Here is a 25,377-nt window from a genome sequence, read left to right on the forward strand (position 1 = left end):
TATAAGCTCAAAGGTCCATCTCTTGATACATTCATCTTAGAATACATGAATTCTTTGTAAAATGTGTGTGTAATTTTAGATATTATTTGGTAAAACTATTAAATGCCCATCAAGGCATTGATCTAATAAACACCTACACCAAGTTTGAACATTCTAACTCAATTAGAAAGAGAGTTATTGTGTCCCAAAAAGTATGACGGACAGACAGACAGACGGACGGACGAACCCATTTTAATAGTTCCCTGCTGTCTTTGAAAGGCGGGGGACAAAAATAAAAGAAATGATTAAACAGGAAGTTTCATTGTAATAGTTGAAATTCAAGAGAATATAACAAACCTCAAGTAATAATTATCTTAATTCTACTGATGAAATACATCTACAAATGCCAAATACAATTGTACAATTCCATCATTTATTAAGACTTACACTTGTTCTATGTGTAAAGTAACCCAGAGGACACATAACAGTCCGACCGTCTGTTGTGTAATAATGGAATTACAAGCGGAAAGAAAACAAGCGGTTGCCATGCATGATACGCCCACATTTTGCAAGAGATGGACAGAGAACAAGCTAAAAAAATAATGTGATTTTTTGTACAATCAGGGGCCATAATCCAGGAAGATATGGTCCGATATGCGCGAATATGGAAAGGAACCAAGATCTTTGGGTTATGAACATACACTTCAAGTTTCATCAAAATCAGGTGAAAATTGTGACATGTATAGCGTCCACAAGCTAAAAACGTGATTTTTCGTACAATCAGGGGCCATAATCCATGAAGTTTCGATTGGATATATGCCAATATCGAAAGGAACCAAGATCTTTTGGAGATAAACCTATATTTTAAGTTTCGTCAAAACTTTATGCTTTATTAATTAGGGATGTGCGGTTTTTCGATTTAACCGTACGGTATCGGTTTTTACATATAAACGGAAAACCGAACCGATAAAACAAAAAATAACCGTGTGTTTCGGCTTATTTTTTTCCAAATCCTAATTTTTAATTTACCCGTTTTTCGTTTCGGAAATGTTTGAAAAAATCCTAATTTTTATGTAGCCGTACTTCGCTTACTTAAAATAATTCCAAAATTTTAATGTAGCCACCACTTCCGTTTTTATTTTCGACCAAGAAGACCCCCTATGTATAGAGTGCTTAATAAGTCTGGATGGCCTAGGCTATTTATTTTCTCAATTCAGTTAGGTTTATAATCCAAACCTTTATGCAAGCCCCGTCTTCATTAGCCCAGGTTAGGAGCAGAACAGTAGGACGTTAAACCCCATTTCATTTATGCAAGCCTAAGCCTGATGTCAATAACGTACGATGGCTTCCTCTAAAAGTAAAATGTCTCCATGGCTTGCTCACTATGAAAGATATGCAAATTTAATTTGATGTTTGACAAAGTTCATCGGATCTTTTTTACAGTAACTTTATTGTTATTGGTATTATGTCGTTATGTTAATTTAGTATTATGGTGTTGTGTTTGACAAAGTTTGTCAGATCTTTTTTTACAGTAATTTTATTGGTAATATGTCGTTATAATAATTTTTTATTATGGTGTTGTGTTTGATAAAGTTTGTCAGATCTTTTTTAACAGTAACTTTGTTTTTACTAGTCATAATTAAAGTCATATAACAGTAAAAAGAAATTGTTGTTTACAAATTACATCAATATGTTTGATATCTTTTCTAGCTTCCAAGTATTCCTATAAAATAACCATTAAAAGAATTAAAAAAACGAAAACCGAAACCAAGGTTTTTTGCCACAGAAAAACCGAAAACCGAAACCGAAAGAAAATTTAAAAACCGCACATCACTATTATTAATGCATAAGTTGTTTAACTAGGGATTACATTTATCGCAATATGTAAATCTTATTGACAATATATTTTACCATTAAAGATACCACAATAACCCAATATATTGTTTGATTTATCTCCCTTTTCATAATAATATTCTCTGCTTCACAGAGAAATCTTTTGGATAAGTTTACTCCCATATTTCGAGCCTCCTTGCTCGAAGCACCATAATATTGCAATAATGGAAATATATTTTGGATTTTTATATCGTTATCTTAATAATGAAAACTTGAAATATCGACCGGCCCTATATTACTGTACAGAGCTTTTTTGTCTGTTTATATTATAAAACTTTACCTGGTATATCAACAGTTTCCTTTACATTAATTGCTATATATGGATCAAAGTCGTCATTTGTTGTATCCATTGTCTCTCCACGTTCTGCTTTTAGGAGCTTAACCCGAATGAAACCGGGTGCACGACTACTTGTTGGCATTTTGACTTTTATAGTTTACAGCCCAGTTAACTTCCTTTATTTTAATTTGAAGTATTTCATCTGATTATTTTTCTTGCTGAAATGAGAAGAAAATTAACATTAAGGCTTGAACAACAAGAAAATGTAATTTAATCAATAGATTACATGTAGGTAAGGGATGCTATAATACTGAAGTTGGAACTTTTTCATTCAAGATCTTGCTATAAGGTGTAGGGCGAATAAGGTGTGATTCAGTATATACATGTAGCTGACCTCAACTTGAAAATTACATGTCATTTCGGTTCCGCGTCATTTTGAACTTACAACATTTCAGACTCCAAAAAATATGACCTTGACGTTTCAGACTCGGGTAGGTGACATTTGGTCGGTAAGTGACATTTTGGACTCGGGAATAAGTCAAAAGGAAAGGTAGGTGACGTTTCGGACTTCAGAATAAGTTGAAAGGAAAGGTTGAACACAACTGTCAAATCAATTTATATTAAACCAAACACGATTTTAAAAAGTCATGGATAACGCACCTACGGCAAAATTTTCAGTGTATGAAAAGAATGTTTCATTTCTTTATATCTGTACTATGTAATTAAAAAAGTAGCTGTTGAATTTATTAGAAATAGGCCAATTCAAATCATGAAACACATGGTTATTAAAAGGCTCCATCAAACAATAAAACTTTAGTTGCACTTACAGTTCATGATAATCATCGTTTCCCGTAAAAGTAATACCGGTATATTGTTTTAAAAAGAATAATATACTGATGAATTTATTTTAAAATGACCTACACAAAAAGAAAAGTAAATATTTACACGACATGCACTGTTTTTACAAGTCCCTAGAAATTTGTAAATATAATCTGCAAGCTGCATGTTGACATGCATTCCTTGACAAACTTGCTGTAGATGGCAGTACCAATCGATAAATTAGTGCATACAAAGAAAAGTCTTTTTGGAAAATACATGTATTAGAAATAGTTGCGATCAAAGCAGGATAATTAAAGCCGATTAACCGATAATCCTGATATTATTGTACGTGCAAAGAAATCTTACGGTTCTTCGGTGGATGGGGAAAAATACACAAATTTTCAACAATACTTTATTGTCAAGTTCAATAGTCGCTGATAAAACAAAAGAGAACTAGCAGTGTTAAACTGTCAGCCTCACATAAAACAAAAAAACAGCTGACTAAAATACAGATCTATATTTTGTTTCCTTTTTTATACTTTCGATGGCCTACACTACATAAAGATCTGACCAGTTGTTTTGAGAGGTCGTGTCAGAGGTCATACGAGCAGCTTTTGACCCTATGACGTCAGATATTTGATTAACCAACCAGCATTGATGTTTCTAGAGCACATCACGCCAAAAGCTTGCCGTAACAGGCCGTTTCATTGGCTAATCCCTCACATCATCCAAATCACGCCAATGATAACAACTCTTCCAGATCCTAGTGTAGTAAAGACAAGTAAAATGAAATTTTGAACTATAAAAAAAAAAACGAAACAGGATCTGTGTTTTAATCAGATTGAGCTGTTACTATATCACATAACTTTTCAACAGTCTTTTAATTATTCATCCGTGTCCGAAATGTCGCCAGACCGAGTCCGAAAAGTTGCAAGTAAGTCTAAACCATCGTCAAGTAAGTCCTAACCGTCGTCATGCTGAGTTTGAAAGGTCGTCTGTGTTGAGTCCGAAATGACTTGAGTTTCAAACACTGGTTTTAGTCATGTCCTTGTACATAAAATCTAAGAGATTTGCTATGACACCATCATCCTTGTCTGCTTTATCACCCTACATGTAGGTGGACGCAGCCGTTAAGCCCCAAGAACAAACAAACACAGCTACTTTCCAGAAAGGCCCTAGCCAGTAGTGCTTAAGACCTTGAGTTTGGATCAAAAGGTTATATTTTCTTTTAAACTGGAGTTTTACCCGGACAATAAAATGGTAAAGGCGATTTCTGTAATATGGTAATCCTCTAACACTGTAGAGATCTATTACATTGAAGTAGTTAATGTAGGCATGATAAAACCAGCCATTAAGAACTATTTAATTACTAGTCATATGTGAAGATTAACATACTCAGTAAAGGTCGTTTAACTAACTACATGCTATAATATTGACATTAAATAGCTCAGTAAATCCATTAACTAAATGTTCATGCATGGTCCTTAAAGTAAGAACATTTGTACTTGTCATAAAAAAACATGTTAACTTCCACTAATTTAAGCTACATTGAATTCCAAAAACATTCTGTATAAACTTTTCATTTTAGTTTCATGATATTGCATATTATGTATACAATATTGTTGTCCTTAGTTTCTGGCACCTAAATAGATCCCCAAAAGCAGTTAATGAACTGATTGGTCAGCTATGAAATTTGACCTTATGTATTTTCGAATTGCATAACATAAATTGTGACACCTCAAATCCATGAGAAACACATTCAACTAGTATATTATGATTTTAAATTCACCCTGCTATCTATGTTATAAGCTGCACAAACTCAGCCTTTGATAAATCAAAAAGAAAGAGCTTGTTTATTAAACTTGCCATATCTACCAGGACATGTAATTGTCTTCTATAGCAGTATTTCAACTAGACTGGCACAAACTGCAGTAACTAATGCTCCTTAGACTGCTCCAAACTGCACTGTCAAAATATGGAAACTATTCACATATCTCAGTTGGTTTGAGGCAGTGTAAGGAACAGCAGTTTTGAACTGAAGTAGTCAATATTGTACTAAATTGTTCATTCCTTGGATGTATTATACGAATCATGAGAAGCTGAATCACGATACATCGTTTAAACGATCTATCGTGCCAGCAACAGTGTGTAATACTGACCCGTTCTATTGGTATCTCACTTAGTCATATCCAATTAGTCCTTATGGTTAACAGCCAAATTACTGGGGGTGGGGGGAGCTAAAAATTATGAATTTAACTGTATTCCATTAAAAGATTCAGCTTTCACAACATTGTTGTTTAAAAAGAATTAAAAATCCTTCAAATAAGGATCAGATACCCAAGATATAAATAAATTTCAACACATCTAATTTTCAGACAATTAGTACTACTAAATTGCTTGAGTAAGGTACATGTACAGGTACCATATGTTCTAGAAAGTAGTTAAGATGCCAGTATCTGAAATATTTCTTAATTGGTGGATTATATAAATGGTTAAGGAAGCTGTCTATGCAATGCAAATTTTCTACAATTTCTGATATTTTTTTTTTAGCTTTTAGCTTGGCAGATTATGTTTTCACTAGGCATCCCTCTTAGCATCTGTTTCTTTCCAATAATAAGTTAGAACTCAACACTGCCCTGATTAGAACAGTAAACAGCGTAATTTTGTTTAGTGTGGCACCTTCCCAACAGAAGTGATCGACAACAGACAGAATGTCAATTTATAGCACACTGTAATCTGGACATCCACACCACCAATTCCTCTGACAAACTCCTAACGACAAGTTGAATCTAAGAATTAAAGAGTCATTGATACAGGCAACCGGATGCTTATTCGATTATTGTTATCCAAAACCTTAAAAGTTTTCTCTTAATATCAATTAGTTAATGTACTTGGTGACATATCATCTGAAAATTCAGTTGTAAGCTATCTGCAGCAACCAGGCGCAAATCCTTTGACCAACTGATTGCTTTATCAATAATTAAGAAGTCAATAAGTCATCCTCTTTATAATCTGTATAAGCACAGTGGTAATCGTACTTTAAAAATCAGTAGGATTCTTCCTCTCATGAACATAGACACTGTGTATAAATTTTGGATGTAAAAAGCAATATGCCTCTTATTTGAGTATAAATTTCAAATCAGTAGGAATCTTTTTCGTCTCATGGGTATAAATTTTAAATCCAGAGGCTTCTTTATCCCATGAGTATAAATTTCAAGTTAACCCTTTAACACTTGGTACATGCAAATATTGACTCTCCTAGTTCCTTAAATAAAATTAAAGAAAGCAATAAATTAATACAGATACATCACTAAACAGACTGAAACAGCTGTTTCTTAGCTAGACTGTCTCAAACTGTCCTAGATATGTGAATACTGGTAGCTTTCTGTATTATAGAAACATTTTACGTGTGCAACAGCTATGCACAGGATGGGGAGGTTTGGGGTGGTCTAAGGAGCCATTGTTAGAGTGTTTTTTGGGCAGTCTAAGTGCTAAAAGGTAAATAAAGCTGATAACTTATAATTTGCCCCTTATGTTCAATTCTAACTTTGTGATTGGAAGGGTTCACCACTGAGATAAGTAGATCGGCTGAATTGAAATGTAAGTTGCATGTCAAGTCAATTGTTTTGTGTATTGGTGGTTGATAAAAAGACTTTTAATTAGAAACTGTTTTAATCTGTGTAAAATCTATGCTAAATCAAGCCCTCTGCTGAAAGAGTTCTTATACACCCCCCCGGAAAAGGTCAAACTAATTTCAGATAGCATTGAAAATTGCTAGCTTTATTATAAATATGTATATAATCGAAAATTTTATCTTCATAAATGAAACTTACTCCGATATTAAATTAAATATCCTAAAATTCTGTTTTTTTATCTGAGCAAACAAAATGACCACCCAACTTGCGAGTTTTATCATTTATTCTATTATAAACTGCATAGAAAGATGGCCGGGCTGACACTAGTTGCTAGGTAACAGAATAAATTCCTTACACCTACAGAATGACTGGTGTTACCTTTCATGTAATGTTACTCTAAATAGTACTATCAGATATACATCATGTCTACATGTATATCATTCATCTGATGTGTATATAAAGCCAAGAATCACCCTGGCCTGCACAAAAAATACAGAAGACAATTTACACATTGTGGTGAAAATAATTGAATATTATCTTATGTACCGGTAATCATCTCTGCACATGTATATCAAGAAGCCCAAGGGCTTTATTTGCCTTACAATTTCTTTGAAACACAAAGTTAACCCTCTTTCATCTTCTATCATAAGATCATTTTCAATAGGTACATACATATACATATATCAATTTTGATTTGACATTCACCTTTGATGATAATTAAATGTTTAAAGGAGCAGAAACATCTGTATCATTATCAAGCTGTGCTGTAAATATCAAGAATATAGCGAGTATAAATTTGGTTTACGCACAACTCGACTCTAATTGTATAAAGTTTTTCCTTATTGACTCAATGTGAAAAGGTAAATACAGTAATAGAATGAGTAGAAAGTATGTATAAAATAAATACATATGAATGATACCAGAACTACAATTGTGATAATGTATGAGGAAAGACAAAAGTTTTTTTTTATTCTGGTACATCCTTGTGTTGTTCATTTTATTTTACTTTCTCCTTCATTCCAGTCATGCCATCCAATATGAAGTCGTACATTTCTGTGCGCTAAACAATGAAAAATGTGTGTGGTTTTATAATTGAGAGATCAAGACATTAAGTAGTATATTGAAACAACACGAGGGAGGTTAGTCTCAAGTGTAGTTTCAATATATAACGCAATGCGTTAAGCTTGAGACCATTAAACAACTTAAAATACAGACATTTGCACGTAATTTGCAATGAAATACGTCACATGGGTCCAAAATTTCAACTAGTATACATAATATACGCTTGGCACATTGCTTGTACCATTATTTGAAATAATGGTACATCAAAGGATGACATCACATCTGTATTTGAATGTTATTTAATCAGAGTGGGAAAGGACATGTGATAATTTTGATATAAATGTTGATTTAAGTAATAGTAAAACATTCATTTCTAGCACCGTGTACATGTACATCTCAAAATAGATGTATGTATAGCATGCCCTTGGCAATCTGTTTTGCTTTGGGAAGATGGGGGCTGTAAGGGGTCCAAAATGTATTTTTGGGGATAAAAATAATGCGGTTCAAAACTTGCCTAATATGGTATATGGCTATATTTTCTAATATAATTAAATAATAGATGTCCTTAGTGTGTTTATTTGTAATTCTTTCAAATAATGTAACAATCGATAATCATCCAGGCCTACTGAGGCCCATATCTTAATGGCTTTTAAGAGGTAGCCCCAGGAGATTAATTGTTAAAACTATATTGCTGGCTATATAGGTTATTGAAAAATTTCTATTCTTGTCAAAGGTTTCTATTCTCTACGGTTTTTCACAATCAACCTTTCGAAGAAAATTTTTAATCCAGAGATTTATTTAAATTATCAAATTTTGTCACTTAAAATGATCCTGCAAACAAATGAATTATCGCCTTACAAAGGCAGGATGCATAAATTTTTTAAATTATAATGCATAAATTTATTTTGGATACTTGCTCTTGGCATAGAAACTTGCTGAAATAATTTCCAAATAATTGAAATAATTTCTGGTTATCATGCATGGGATGATCTTCCAACGTGATTCATTTTGGTCAAGAACTAGAGATTAACATAATCATCTTGAGATTATTTACCATTTTTCATCAAATGAAATCAGTACACAAAAGTAACTTTTATAATTCAAAGTTTAATATTCAGAATTTCCATAAAATTTACAGATTCTGTAAACTTGATCTTCCAAAATTATTTAATATTTTCTCATGGTATGGTAAATTTTGAAGAAACAATAAACATAGCTGACATATGCGTTGTCCATTACACCCCCTTTTTTCACATTGAAGATTATAATCTTGCTCAAATGACAATAATACCTGTGAATAATACCTCTTTTTGAAAAAGCCTGCTACATGTAACTCAGTTGACCGGTGCAATACAATATGAACATGTGACCTTAGAAAGCTTTTGATATATCAGAAACCAGTTCATGCTGTCTTTTCAACCGTAGATCATCAAGCGAGTTCAACTTAAACTTGCTCTTTAAATTGACCTATTCCTTGACCGCAATTAGGTCCTCAATTTGACTGTCTAAATTTATAGATTATCTAAAAGTATGCTATTTGTAATGACTATGGGTTAATTATTACACAGCTTTAACCACTGTTCAAAGGGTCTGCACATAAAAATTCATATCAAGAGAACTGATAATTACCAATTTTAATTAAAACCATAAATACCTTTAATTAAAAGCCACCCATTATAAGCTTTAATCACTGTTTTTAAAGTACATCAAAAACACAAAAAATCCAATCTGAACAATGTTTCAATCCATTAGTACGTACAAACATTCATCAGTTGCTCAGATTCTTTGAGAAGAAATCAAACATAACAAGCTGTTCTTGATGTAGCTGTCTTGTAACAGACACCAGAGAAATTTCTTTCAAACAGTGCAGCTAAATACCGTGCATTAGCTACGTAATTACACACTTCTTATCAAAACTGATTTGGTATATCTTTACAACTATCTCTATCTGTGCCTGTGGCCATCTAAATTGTACATGTATTACAATACAGTCAAACATAACATGCTGAAGTGATTTTATCTCATAAGAGTTGAACCATTATTGGTTTCCTATTGACCTTTGTATGTTTACATAATGTACATAAAGATATCAGAGATATGTAGTACATGTGAATAATAGAAGTGAATATAACCTTCATCAGACAATCTGTTGGTAATTAACAATGATTACATCATCTAAATTTAACACTCAAATTATTTTACATGTAAAAGTTATAATTTCCATTAGAATTAACACTTGAAAATTAAAACAACTATTTTGTACAGACCTGGGGTCCAAAAATATTTAAACAACCCTTTGTTAATAAAACAATAACGATTCAACCAAATTAGAGAGGCAAATTCCAAAGACAAAGGTGAATTTCCTTTGATCATGTGGCTACTTGTTACATCACCAAGAGACCCATATATCATTAAGCCTATTTTCAAACAATGAAGTGTAGGTTGAAAAAATAAACCATTTAAATTTGAAAAAGAAATGATAGACATATATACAAAAGATAAACTTCAAAAAATAGATAACAAAAGATACGACCACAGCAGCTGAGTCATCCGAGTGTTCCATAAAAGCTTGTCACAAATTATTTGGCAAAAGATTGTACGAGATCATATTAGTTATCAGAAAATGAAATGAGGTTTGACGTCCAACTGTTCTGCTCAGACTGGGCTAATGAAGATGGGCATATGCCATACAGTGTGTCATGACAGCAGCACTATGACCTACTATTTTATAAAATTCCAACTGTCAAGGATTCTTTTATGTGTACACCATATACCCGTCTTCATTAGCCCAGTATAGGAGCAGAACAGTAGGACAATAAACCCCATTTCATTTCATTTCATGTGTACGCCAATGTGTACACGAGACCTTGATTTTCTGTCCCATTTGAATGACTATACATTGTCCCTTGCAAGGCCGTCCAACCTGCAACGCAGGGATTGAACACAGGACCTCCAGGTCAGCGAATCAACGTCTTACTCACTGATCCACTGTGGCTCCCTATTAGTTATCAGATGGTTGATAAGTTATAAAACAAAACTATCCTGTGTACACATTGTCTAAATCGTTCGGGCAGTCAACAAGAGTTGTCACATATTTTTTCTTTTGTCGGTAATGAAACATTTATAATACACTAAAATCTGATTAAGAGTAACAACCCATTAAGTAAAATTATCAGAAAATAATTAGACTTTGTTTGGCTTCTAGTTCTGCCCCATGCTAACATTAGTATACAAAACATTTAATATCATGGATTTAGCTGTTCAAGTTATCAAAAGTCATTGAAAATCAATTGGATATTAACTGTAGCTTCTAGCCTGTCCACAAGATATATCAAAGAGATCAACTCTGGCAGTAATTATCAGAAAATGTTGAAAATCAATAGACTTCTTTGTCTCATGACCGTAAACACTGTATAAATTTAAAGTAAATTGGATTTTAACTTTAGCCTCTAGAGCGTCCACAAGATATTTCAAAGTGATCAAGAGCTATAACTCTGGCAGTAATTATCGGAAATCATTGAAAATCAATAGGCTTCTTCGTTTTATGACCTTAAACACTGTGTATAAATCTAATGTCAGTTGGATGTTAACTTTAGCCTCTAGTGGATGCAGGACCGATGGACGGGGGTGAAGACAATATACGACCACATTTCAATGCGGGCATATAAAAACCGAAAAAGAGCTTATGAACAAATATTTTTTTTGTTGTTCGAGTGTTACAAACGGGTAAAACAAAAGTAAAACAAGGGCCATAACTCTTGAAGTAATAAACGGAAATTGCTGAAACTCAATAGGATTCTTCTTTTCACTAATTTAAATGATGCATATCAATTTCATACAAATTGGATGATAACTTTTGTCTCCCGAGCATTCATAAGAGGTTCAACAAAGTGAAACAAGGGTCAAAACTCTAGAAGTAATTAACAGAAATTGAAAAAATGCATATAAATTTCATACAGATTGGATGATAACTTTTGTCGTTAGAGCATCCACAAGGTGCAACAAAGTGAAAAAAGGGCCATAACTCCAGAAGAAATTAAACAGACTTCTTCATCTCACTAATTTACACCACATATATCAATTTCAAAACAATCAGATGATAAATGTATTCTGTAGAGTGTTCACAAGAAATTGTGGATCGTGGATACAGATGGATGGGACAACGGCAATACACGACCACATTGCCATAGGGCTCCAAAAATTTCAACATGTATAAAAATATATCCAAGACAAAAGAATGAAAATCATGTTTCTGGTTGTTACATAAATAGTTCATCTCACTATGGTTGGTTTGACTCATGATAAATAATAATGATATAAATTGACCTATTATTATAAGCTATAATAAGTACTGGGTCATAAGTATTATACAGATCACTGTAAGGATTTTGATGGATCTATTCATGACAAACGGGGGATATTACCACTAGCGATATAAGTGATCGGAATAATTTTGGTATGAATTTACCCACTTCTTGAAGAGCATAGATTAGTTCTTATCATGAAATTCAGCTGTACTGTCATTGATATAGTTCCCAACCTTTACCACATTGAAAATAAATCACTTTCTTTCAAACTAACAGGATTTCGGGAGATGAAGTAGATCAAGCACTTTAATGAGAAGGAAAATATCAATTTGACCACGCTTTATAAATATCAATATCACAAACGCTATTCACCCCAGACTCTAGTCAGTTGTTAGGAAAATAAATCTGACTTATCTATGTTGCCAATGTAAATAAGATATCTGATGTTATTGATGATTTTACATGCTGATCACATATACCTGTTATGCATTACACATTATGATAGACACCTGTGAGAAATAGGCATAGGCCTACTTGTTCAGTACAATTTTGAATTTCTTATTGTAACAATTTTTGCTTAATTTTTCCCTCAGGTCAACCAGGTCATTTTTTCTCATTTGAAGTGTGCCAATTCATATAAAAAAATAAAATGCACCAAGAGTCAATTTTAGAATCTGTCTACCAATTTTTCCAAATACTATAAGCTTTCCAAAACTCTAACCTCTATTCACTGCAAATACAAAACAGACAGATCTAATCATCTAGCCTTGAAATGAAATAGCCTAATATTAATAAAAAAATACTGCATATAAGTACTGTCAACAGTCTATTTGCTAAAACATGGTTATTGTACAATTTGGTGGTATAAATGCATTGGAATTAGTATATATAAAATCAGAAAGCAAACAAACTTGGCAAGTAAAGTAAAATACCGGTAATGGAATATAAAACAAACAAAAAGAAATAGAAAAACATCTGATCTTGATCAGATCGCAACATAATCTAATCTATATTATATACTAAAATAAAACCAAGTTGATATATATCTTTTAAAGTGTAATAATCTTGTACCTAGTCAATCATATTTGATTGATGTGGATGAGTTAATAGCTAAAGTAATTAGTTACTGATTAAAAGTCAATTAAGTTATTAGACCATAGTATTACATCTAAAACAAATATATATCCCTTCTGAAGGTACATTACTTTCATTGTCAGTTGAAAGAATTAACACACCCACCAGTAGTGTTTTGATAGGTTGATTTTAAAGTTTTAGCAATAACAAGCCATAAAATTAATCGGCATGTCTGAATTTCAATAGGATTCCTCATTAGGCAACATCTACTGATCCCAAAAGTTTGAAAAAGAGAAAAATAGAAACTCTGGATTGTAGAGTTTTACAAAGTTTCCCTCTCAGGGCCAGCAGGGTAGCATCCTCGGACTTTAAGTGATGATCCAGGGGCCGGCTTGGCTCTGAAAGCACCTGGGTAATTGACGAAGATGTATTAGATTTTTTTAACGCAGAAGTAGTGCCATCTATAATATATATAATTCAAATGTGGCTATCTGAAACCTGCACATACACAAAGAGCATACTGACTTCATTGATCGGGTAGAAGCCATCAACGAATCTGTAAACAATAAAGATAGGTTGCCAGGCAATGAAACATATGCCCACAGCAGCTAAGTCGTCTGAGGTGTCAACATGGGTTGTCACATATTTTTTTTGGTCAGAAATGAAAACATTTACAACACACTAAAATCTGATTACAAATAACAATCCATTTGGCTTCTACAATGTAGTTCTGCCCTATTCTAACACTTAGCATACAAAACATTAATATCAATTTCCATTATCATTGGAAATTGTTGAAATTTGACAGGAGTTCCTGGTGCCATTTGGTGAGTGATTAAACTGCCAATGTAATTGTAAAATACCTTTATTAAAAAGAAGTTAACCGATGTTAGACATTATAACCTAATCTTATCACAACCGTTATCCATTGAATAATTTATATTCAGATTTCATATCAAGTCAATTAAATGTTGTTTAACCGCCAATCAACAAATAAAACGAGGCTTCTTTATTACAAACACCTCGATGAACAAAGTTAATTGATTATTGGGTAAATAAAAATTATAAACAACTGATGAGTAAAACTTAAATATTTTATACAATTAACATGTACCATTCTACGATTAGTTGTCCTGTGGAGAAATGTTTGTAGAAAAGTTCCCCCGTAACTTTTTTCGTTCGTTCGCGGGATATTACGCACACGTTCCACCTAAATGTCTTTTGATCTGGCCGGCGTAAAAAAGATAATTACCTAATTAGCATTCCAAATCCCACATCGAGGTGTAAATTAATTTATGACCCCATTTCTGTGCAACTTTAGTCAGATTGATTAATGACAGATATTAACGACACTAGACTTGCCATATTATTATAAATACACAAAGATAGTTAGATGACCCTTCTCAATCTGTTATTTGATTTAGATGGTTAACAACAAAATCCATCTGTACTGTTAATTCTAAAGTAAATTGAGTTACTTTTTCGTATTTCATTTTTACAGCTTATTTCAGAGTAATAAAGTCAAATTTACATGCAGAAAGAAAGGCGTCGTACGATGGCTACAGGAAAATGAGATACAGTTGGCTACTCTGATAACGGATCGTCATTTACAAATCGCGTTTCAATCACATTTGACTTTTATGATACATTTTGCATGACCACATCTTTTTACTCCTGTACTCTTTTACTCAGGGAAATTAGAACCACAATACTCTTCTGACGGAAATGTATCTCGAATCATTTGGACTTGCACACCATGGTAGACGGACTCTTATCAAAAAGTCACCTTTTTAAAATCGCCGTCATGAGAAGAGAGGGCGGGACATTATGAAACAAATGCTAAATTCGATCTTAAATTAAAATAAATTACAAAACAAATTATTCCTTAGTCAATTATTTTCTTTAATTAGGGGATTAAGGAATCAGTCAGGCATTAATGAATACACACGCGAGCTGTATATAGGTAATTAAGGAATAAACATTCTGAATATACATTCAGTCACTGTGACGTCACTGGAGTCTGAGGGGATTAAGAGTGTTTTCGATAATTGGCAAAATCGTTTTTACGGGAGGTCTCTTTTTGCGACTTTGAGTGACGATAGCCGAATTAATTTTAATCAGATTGGTGTAAACTTGCTGTAAAGAGGATATAGTAACCATTGGCTATACGTACCGAAAATTAATGTAGTCCATCTTATGTGCCCTTTAAATAATTATCAGAAAATCATTAGAATTTGTTTGGTTTTTATAATGTTCTGCCCAATGCTAACGTTTAGTATAAGAAACATTTAAAATCATGGACTTAGCTGTTCAAGTTATCAAAATTCATTGAAAATCAATATACTTTTTCGTCTTGTAACAGGACAGGTCGTTGCCAATTACACTTGAGCGTCGACAGTGTTTGGCTCTTGTGCAACCGGAAGTCCCAGGTTCGTATACAGGATGCCAGGCTTCCCGCGTGGATTAAAGTAAAAGAGAACACTTTTATAGAGTTTAAAATTCTTTACTTCGTGAAATACAACAAATAAATGACCGAGACGCATATTAGAGTCAGTTTGTTCTTTTCTTACCAGTGGTAAACCAGCTGAATATCTGTCCATCTGAAAATACTACTTTTATATTTATCCTTTAGTAAACTATGCAACTAACTCCTATATTTTATCCTGTAACTACCTTTTATAACTTATGATTTATTCAATAAAAGCCTCCCTTTGACATCAATCCACGAAGAAGTTATCTGACATCCTGGCAAGCTTGCCTAAAATATGTAACAGGATGGATAGTCGCTGATTACACTTGAGCGTCGACAGTGTCTGGCTCTTGTGCAACCGGAACTCCCAGGTTCATATACAGGATGCCAGGCTTCCCGCATGGATTAAAGTAAACGAGAACACTTTTATAGAATTTCAAATTCTTTGTTTCGTGAAATATAACAAATAAATGACCAATACGCGTATCCGAGTCGGTTCGTCGTCTTCTTACCAGTGGTAAACCAGCTGAAAATAAAGGACTTGCACCAAGTTTGCATAAACTATCCTTATGTCACCTATGTCCGCTTTACAGAACCAAGAAACGGAACGTCCGCTTACACCAAATCTTATAACTTCCAAGCGAAAACCCTCAGAAACAATTAGAACTCAGACCTCTAACAATATTCGTACGAAGGGAAGCACTAAATCTTATATTACCCAAACAAAACTTTCCAATAATTAGAAACTCATAACTTTACAATAAAATATACACACCATAGCTTTATGCCTGCCTCAGCCCGAACTAACAATATTCGTCCAAAGGAAAGCATCAAATCTTACATCACCCAAACGGAACTCGTAAATTAATTAGAAACATAACCCAACTCAAACAATTCCTCTATATTTAGAAACGCCCGCCTTAGCCCGTGCTTATCCTAACCGGCATAATTAATTACTCCTGTAGGAATCGCACGTTACCAAAAAGACGAAACTCTACTCTGGAGATCTTGTTTGACCCGAGCGGAATAAGTGGTTACTTCCGCTGGACTTGCAAGCCACCAGAGACAAAGTTATTCCTGCGAGTTTCGGACTCTCTGACCGTTCGACTAAGACTGACTTTCACTGGCCTTATATACCCTATACATATGCTATGCAACTGGGAAATGCACGTGCATAACCTATGCACTACGAGTGAGTTACAATTTAGATCCCGCTCTCCAATTGGTAGATTTTATCACATATTGACCAATAGAAAGTTCCAAATTACAGTTTGACGGCATATTCACAAAAGGGCCTATATTTATGCAATTTCCACATGCAAACAAACCCCATTACGAGTTTGACGTAATATGAAGCAATATGAATAGATAACCATGCGTGGAATAAATAATAAACAGTAAGTTCTAGCTATTGTAATGATCTATAAAATATGAAACCCCCACATACCCCAATTGTTAAAACCGAACACCCGACCAAAATCAAAGGCGTGAGAAGACACCACGAAACCCCAACGAACAAATGAAAATAAAAACAGATTCTAGTTATTCATCAGTCCTTATTCCTTGTCGAGAGTTTTAATACGGGCTGGTCTCTCATTGTGTTTTATGATACCTTTGTAAATTGGTCCTCCTATACGAGTGCAGGTGAATAACCAATTTGAAATGGAGATGTCTTGTTCCCTTTAACCTTCATTCAAACTACCTGCTTCGTTGCTGTCATTACACTTGAAAAACGGTAACAGAGTTTGATCATGCAGCAAATGTGAACCCACCCTTTCCAAACTCTCAGTACAAATCCCTGCCTCACTAAAACCAATTTAATTTCCATGTTCTGAAAAGCTGTCCTTACATTTAACATTGGGGCATTTAAGAGTAGGGATTCGAGAAAGTGCATCTGGATTGCCATGTGATTCATTCGGTATATGCTTACTCTTATCTGTTAAGGATTTGGCTACGAAAAATTTCTTGTTAGATGTACAGTTACTAGTGATTCCGTCATGAGTGAATTCTGTAACTATTTCGTCTGACCTTGCAGGAATACTTACTGTTTCCCCAAGCATAACTAGTGCACAATTTGAAATTATTTTATTGGTATGTAGGGTAATTAATCCTTTATTAGTAGTTAGCATTATCTTTTCAAAATCAATGCTACATTTATAATCCCAGACAAAATCCATACCCAAAATACCATCCATGCTCAGGTCAACCACCAAAAATGCGTGTGTATACATTTGGCTGTCTATCTCCACCTGTAGATAAATAGCCCCTTTTGGCTTCAAGGGATGTCCATCTGCTGTATTCAAAACAACATTTGTATCCTGCAATGCAGGTGGGTGGGGACTTATTCTTTCATATCAACGAGAAAGCTGACCCTGTGTCCAGTAACATGTTTTGTAACTGTATGCCAGGCACATTTACTGAGACGAATACACAAAATGCAGTACCTTTCCTAATGATTTGAGACTTATTTTCACTTTTATTCTCCTTAGTACTATCCAGAGCTTCTTTATGATTTTCCTTCTCATGACTGATACTATTATTATTTCTGTGATGCTATCCAAATCATTTCTAGTACAATTAGGTATTTTACATTTATTTTCAGGCTGCCTAGCAGAACTGAGGACTGATGGTGCAGCGAGATCATCAGTCCCCACTTGTTTAAAAGACCTTCTCCCGAAATTTGAGGAAGCTTCAGCTTTGGACAGTCAGGCCTATAATGCCCAGGTTCCTGACAATAAAAGCAGCGTGGCTGTCTATCAAGTTGCATTTCATTTCTAACATCCCGAGACGGAAAGTTTCCACTCCGGTTCCAGCCATCTCTCCGAATAGAAATCCCGGTCATGGGCCTACGATTGGCTCCAAAATGATCCCCTCTGTAATCGTTACGTGGACGAAATGGGTTATCCTTATATTCACTGAACTTCTTATCGATCATATCTGAGATTTGCACCCTGAACTCCTCAAATTCTCTATTCCTAGGCATAACCTCCTCATGACTTGGCTTCCGTATGCGGTCTAAAGGTCCTTCTACCGCCTCATATTCAACCGCTATGGCGATGGCTTGTTCAATTGTCTGAGGGTGGCAAAACTGAACATGTTTCTTAATATCATGATTACCTAGCCCATTAAGGTATTGATAAACCACCAAAGATTCCAGATTCAAGGCCTAAAACTCAGGGAAAGCTTTTCGAGCCAAACTTTTCAGACTATACCCATAATCAACAACAGACTCATCCCTATATCTATGTCTATTCCTATACTCGACTCTGTGAGTAGCAAGTCTCTCCGCTGGGCTAAACCTACGGTTAAGGACAACCTTTAACTCCTCATATTGCCTTAATTGGTAGGGTGCAAGAGTGTTCAAAAGTTTAAGGGCTTTACCCTGCAGACACATTCCAAGCTGTTGCGGTTTCTCTAGTGATGACCACTCGTTCCATTCCGCCACTTGCTCAAACTGAATTAAAAAATCTGCCCAATCATCATTATCTCCATCAACCTTATCCGGCTCCTTTTCCCTACGCATAATTTGATGAGCGGGATATTGTCCCTGAGGCATATAATCTGGGTCACTAGGTCACATTCCTACGTAAACATTTCTGTTTAGGGCCAACGCGTAAGGGTGGGGAGTACTGGTATACCTAGGGGCTGACGAGGTACAAGTCTCTGTTGTTATATACGATATTGAAGCTAGGGAAATTTCCTTCAAACTCGACCTACCGGGATAACTTTCCCTGCTATAAAAAACTGCATCCGACACATGCCTACGGGAGATATCCCCCTCAGAAACTAATCCGGTAAACCCTACTCTAGACCTAGCCGCAGGTTCAGAGACAACTATCTGAGTCGTCCTCAGGAAAGTAACCTGCATCAACATACCAACTATTCCTTGTCCTACTACTAGGGAGAAATTAAGCATTCCGTAACGTTACAGGAACAGAACTTCTATTATATTGAGTCGTTGGCGGAACAAGTGAGTAACTAGACTGCCTAGAACAACTACCACCTACACCAGTCATATTACTTCTGGACACCTTAGCGGAAGTCGATAATGGAGGATTGTATAAAGACCTCCGATCCATACAATGACCCTTATTTGCCATTTCATTGATACTATACGAATATCTGTCCATCTTAAAATAATACTTTTATATTTATCCTTCAGTAAACTATGCAACCAACTCCTATATTTTATCCTGTAACTACCTTTTATAACTTGTGATTTATTCAATAAAAGCCTCCCTTTGACATCAATCCACGAAGAAGTTATCTGACATCCTGGCAAGCTTGCCTAAAATATATAACAGGATGGGTAGTCGCCGATTAGTCGCCAGGTCGACGGCATATTCACAAGATTTTTCAAAGTGATCAAGGGCCATAACTTTGGCAGTAATTATCGGAAATCGTTGAATTATTTAATTATTTTCCTTATGCCTATAAAATTCAATTGCTATCTATATTAAAGATACATTACACAAGAGCCTAAACCCGCCTATTGCAAGTCTTTTTTTCTGGTTTCAAATGCTCATAAATATTTTTATTTAGACATTTATCGACTGAGCAAAAGTGGCGGAGGCCTTATCTTATATGTAAATTCAGATCTAAAATATTCAAGAAAACTTGATTATGAACATCAAAATATCGAATCCATTTGGATTGAACTCCATCCAGAATATGAAAAATCATTTTTATTATGTCTTGTATATAGACCACCTTCTTCGTGTACAGGTTGGTTTGATGATTTTGAAACTAGTTTAAATTCCATAAATACTGGTCAATCTATTTATGTAATAGGAGATTTTAATATAGATTATTCAACTACTGTTCCAAAACGATGGGAAAACATAATCAATATGCAGGGATTACATCAATTAATTACTGCCCCTACACGCTGTTTTAAAAATTCTTCTACTGTCATTGACCATCTATATACAAACACACCGGATAATATTGTTGAAATTAAAGTTCCTCAATATGGTATTAGTGACCATTTTCCGATTATTTTTATCATTGGAAACTGCATAAGAAAAATCACAAAACACAACCACTTGGAAATTCTATACAGAAATTACAAAAACTTTGATGATTCTAATTTTATTAATGATCTTGCTAAAATTCCATTTGAACTAGTCGAGTCAATTGATGACCCAAATTCTGCCCTTGATACTTGGTATGACCTTTTTATAGGTGTTTTAGACTGCCATGCTCCGCAAAAGCGAAAAAGAGTAAAAAGATACTATCAACCGAAGTGGTTTAATGAGGAAATAAATAAAGCCCGAAAGTTCAGGGACTTCTTTAAAGCCTCCAAGAGGTGTGACGACTATAGAATATGGAGAAATAAAACCAAAAATCTCATTAATAAAGCCAAAAAAAACTTTATCAAGGACTCTATCGAAAATGAAGAGCAATCTAAAAACATATGGAGATATTTTCGTGACATACAGAATAAACCCAATAATTGCCCTTATCCCAATAGTATTAAATATGGAAAAACAACAGTTAATGATCTAAATGCTATTGCTAATGTGATGAATGATTACTTCACTAATTTAACTGATGACATTAAGCCCCCAAAACACCACTTTCTCAAGAGTGCAAACGAAAGATATCAGATTACGTAAATTATAAGATTCCCCCAAATAACAACTTTTCTATTAATTGTATTACTACCACAGAGGTATTAAAACATTTATTGAGTTTAAATAGTAACAAAGCCATTGGGTGTGATGGTATTGGACCCAAAATTTTAAAATTGTCTGCGTATACAATTTGTAGCAGTTTGACATATATCATTAATCTTTGTATTTCTCAAAACATGTTCCCCAGTGCCCTTAAACTGGCTAAAATTATTCCTATACATAAGAAGGGAGCTAAAGATGATCCGAACAATTATAGGCCAATCTCAATTCTCCCCACAATTTCAAAAATATTCGAAAGGCACTTGAGCACTCAAATTCAAACTTATTTGGAAACCTTCAATGTTCTTTATGCTTACCAATCTGGATTTAGATCAAATCATTCATGTGCTACTGCACTGATCCGAATGACAGATAATTGGCTTGATGCTATCGATAATGGTGCGATGAGTGGTATAGTGTATCTTGATTTTAGCAAAGCATTTGATCTCATTGATCATAAGCTTATTATTGAAAAACTACATCTTTATCGATTTGATAATAATTCACAAATTTTGATTGAATCATATCTTGACTCACGGAAGCAAAAAGTATGTTTAGGATCAATTACCTCCTCAATTACTACAGTCAAATGCGGGGTTCCACAAGGTTCGATCCTGGGTCCTCTCCTATTCCTAATTTTTATAAATGATCTCCCACTCAATATTGAATCAAGTCAGATAGATTTGTTTGCTGATGACAGTACCCTGCATTGTTCACACAAAGATATTTTATCCATCGCCAAAAATCTCCAAAATGATCTCTATTTGGTTGCTAAATGGTGTGAAAACAATGGGATGGTAATCAATCCTTCGAAAACAAAATCAATGCTGATTTCAACAAAACACAAAAGAAATCAGAAAAACCTAACTTTATCACTCCATGGTGAGAAAATTGAGACGGTTACTACCGCAAAATTACTTGGAATTCAAATTGACCAAGACCTTAATTGGGAAGCACAGATAGCAGATACGTCTAAAAAAACTTGCATCAAAAATATTTCTCCTAAATAAGATAAAAGATCATTTACCTTACGAGACAAGCATTTTGTTTTATAACAGTTACATACTACCAATATTTGATTATTGCTCTATTATTTGGGGAAATGCTACCAAAAGTAGATTAGACATTCTTTTAAAATTACAAAAGAGGGCAGCAAGAGCTATTCTTGATGCACCGATTGAAACTCCGTCCACCTCTTTATTTACTAAACTCGGTTGGCTTACCCTTACACAGAGGATTCTTTACAATAAAATTGTCTTATCATTCAAAATTATTACATTTAATACTCCACTTTATCTAAATTTCCATTTTATTGAAAAATCTCTTGTTTCCAAAACGGATATCTTGCTCCGTTCACAGACCAGTAAATCTCTTTTTCTTCAAAAATGCAAAACGGAATCCATGAAACGTACTTTTCATTATTCTGCATGTCTTTTATGGAACAATCTGCCTTTTGATATAAAGATGTGTAAAAATGTTGAAAATTTTAAGATTAAACTGAAAACTCATTTATTTTGCACACTGAAGGAACCATAATATTCAACTGATGACATACTTATTATTTTTAACTTGCAACTACATTCTATTTTATTTTGTGTGTAATTATAGTGTTCTTCCTATATTCTACTTGTATAATGTATATGTTTTGTAGTTTGGGAGTGACTTATCAAACTTCCCACTTTAAAATGCTATTGCATTTCTAATGATTTTAAATTTATCCTGATATTACATGTATATATGTCTTTGTAGTTTAGGAGGGACCTATGGAAGATTAGTTTTTTCTTTTTGCAAACTAAATACGTTGCCTCATTAAATAAAGTTTTTATTATTATTATTATTATTATTATTATTCCCATGACAAACCCATAATCAACTCTGTAGATCATCGGATGGCTTAGATATTCAATGGTTTAAAACATGCACACCATTTAAAAATTTAAAGTCAACGTGAATATTCAAGACTGTTTATTATCGTAGCAATGTTACCGGATGGCTTAGATATTCAATGGATTAGAACATGCACACCATTTAAATATTTAAAGTCAACGTGGATAATCAAAACTTTATTTATTATTGCTCAATGTTACTGGACAATCAAGACTATCTTGTCAAAACTTTGCTCGGAATAAAGTAATTTCACTGAAATTTTAAACATATTAATTTTTCATTATTTATTTTTGAACTATCATAGCAAGCTTTCATTTTTTTTTTATCTAAATCTTACATTCCTATATAATGTATCTTTAAAATATTTTAAATCTTCTTAAAACTGCCTAGTTTTAACAAAAGCTGGTACCGGTATGGTAACTCCCAAAGATAAGTGTATCTGGATAATAACAAATTAGATCTTGTTAGTGAAATAAATCAAGGATATTCGGTAACATTAATGTTTTAACTTGATCTACATAGCATTTTGACCAGATTTCGCAAATTATATATGCCAGTGTACCATTCCAAAATAAATGATATATAACACAGACTTTCTATACAGATTCTACATACTAGAGGGATTAGTTTTCACCGATTATGTTTTCACAAATCTGAAAAGCTACCACTGACATTTCCACATTTGGACTTTCCAAGTCAAATTTGTTTCTGTGGAAACATAAAAATTATGAAACCTGACAAATTTCTAATTAGTAAAAAGGTACAACTAGGTTGATATGTTTGTGCAGTTTCATAAAGATATCTTGAACAGTTTATGAGATATGCCCTGGAATAGAAATTGTTCAGCATGGGATAATAAATCTGACATCTGTATACAGAAGGTGCCAGATCAACAATGTCAAACGAATAAAATAAAACTATGTGAAATATATAGAATGCCAAACTGAGATACGTCTACCTGTTAGAATATTTGTCACAGCAAAATAATTGTGACATGGAATGAAATATAGACTGAGGACATTTTAGACAAGATAAATAGATAGACTCCTACTAATAGCCATTTAGAAGAACTAGAGAAAGTTTCTGCGATACTAATAAATAAAATATCAATAAATTATATACCACTACTGGTGCCAATGCTCTTCAATTACTGAAGAAAGCTACATCCAGGGAATAAACAACATGAATTTGCAAATCCTTTGAATATTTTTCACTACATGTATATAATGTGTATGGTATGGAACTTTTCAAATAACTATCAGACACAGACAATATCCTAGTAATATTTGTATCCGTGATACTTATATTGTCCATCACTACAACCGATAGGCTACACTCTTTGAGGCTTTGCACAAGTAAAAATAGCTTCAATGGCAAAATTTTCAACACATATCAGCACAGTTTGCATGGAAATGGAAATAAGTAATCATGTTACAAATAATGAAGAGTGGAACACTGAAATCTTATCTTACATGTACCAAACAGTTTTTCTATATTTTCTAGGTGACAGGAAATCATGTGCAGGTTCTAATTTCAAAAACAACAGAAATATTGTGTAGCCGTTGAATTCTATTAAATTTATGAATTTATGTGGTAAGGTTTCACCTTTATTGCATTGGGGTTTGCTTTATTTTATGTTAAGCTATGTGCAGTACAGTTAGGCGTGTAATTGGAAATTAAGGGAGTTATAGACCAGTCACCTTTTGTAGTTAAATGATTACAACACCTGCTCAAAGGAAGTCCTTAGAATGATCCACTACTGTGGCTGAAGCAAGATGGAGACATCAGTAGTAACAATATCCATGCACTCAACCATTTTCTTTTTGCATGAAAGTTGAAAAGATGGTTATAAACAAAAGCAAACTTTTTGTTACTACATGTACTTAACTTATTCTCAGTTTGGAACAAATCCTCACAATACACCACTGATTTGCTGTGTATAAAAAATCTATAAAATATTTTTTACAATACTGTTACCGTAATAGACAAATTGTTTTCTTATTTCCTTATCTGTACGTGAAATGACTAGATTGATAATTACATGTAAATTGTCCACACAAACTCGTCAAAATAGTCAGGAATTGAATCTTGAACAGGTTTTGTTCTTGTTAGGAGTGAGAATCAAACATCTGTGTACGACAACTATTATAATACATGTAACACGAGTCCAGCTTTTAACATTTGATTCATGATTAAACATTTACTTGAATTTTATTGAATCTCTTCTGGACAAAGGTTTTTTTTCGTCACTACTGGGGTGATCTTAAGATTTTTCACAAATGGAAACTCACGAGTCTAC

General features: G+C 33.8%; 1 protein-coding gene across 2 annotated transcripts in view; it reads right to left on the reverse strand.

Moving 5' to 3' along the window:
• LOC126827174 (protein kinase C delta type) overlaps nucleotides 1-25,377 on the reverse strand; it is a 76,297-nt gene that overhangs the window by 41,012 nt on the left and 9,908 nt on the right. The window contains exons 1-2 of one of the 2 annotated variants that reach the window (XM_050556409.2): nucleotides 9,320-9,554; nucleotides 2,153-2,367 (exon numbers count right to left, since the gene is read on the reverse strand). In XM_050556409.2, coding sequence (XP_050412366.1) covers nucleotides 2,153-2,291 — 139 coding nt within the window. In that variant the 5' untranslated portion in view covers nucleotides 2,292-2,367; nucleotides 9,320-9,554. Of the gene's footprint in view, nucleotides 1-2,152; nucleotides 2,368-9,319; nucleotides 9,555-25,377 lie in introns of those variants that run through there. The other variant, XM_050556408.2, reaches the window with a different exon arrangement.

The sequence above is a fragment of the Patella vulgata genome, chromosome 7, assembly GCF_932274485.2.
Source record: "Patella vulgata chromosome 7, xgPatVulg1.2, whole genome shotgun sequence".
In the NCBI taxonomy this organism is placed as follows: domain Eukaryota; kingdom Metazoa; phylum Mollusca; class Gastropoda; family Patellidae; genus Patella; species Patella vulgata.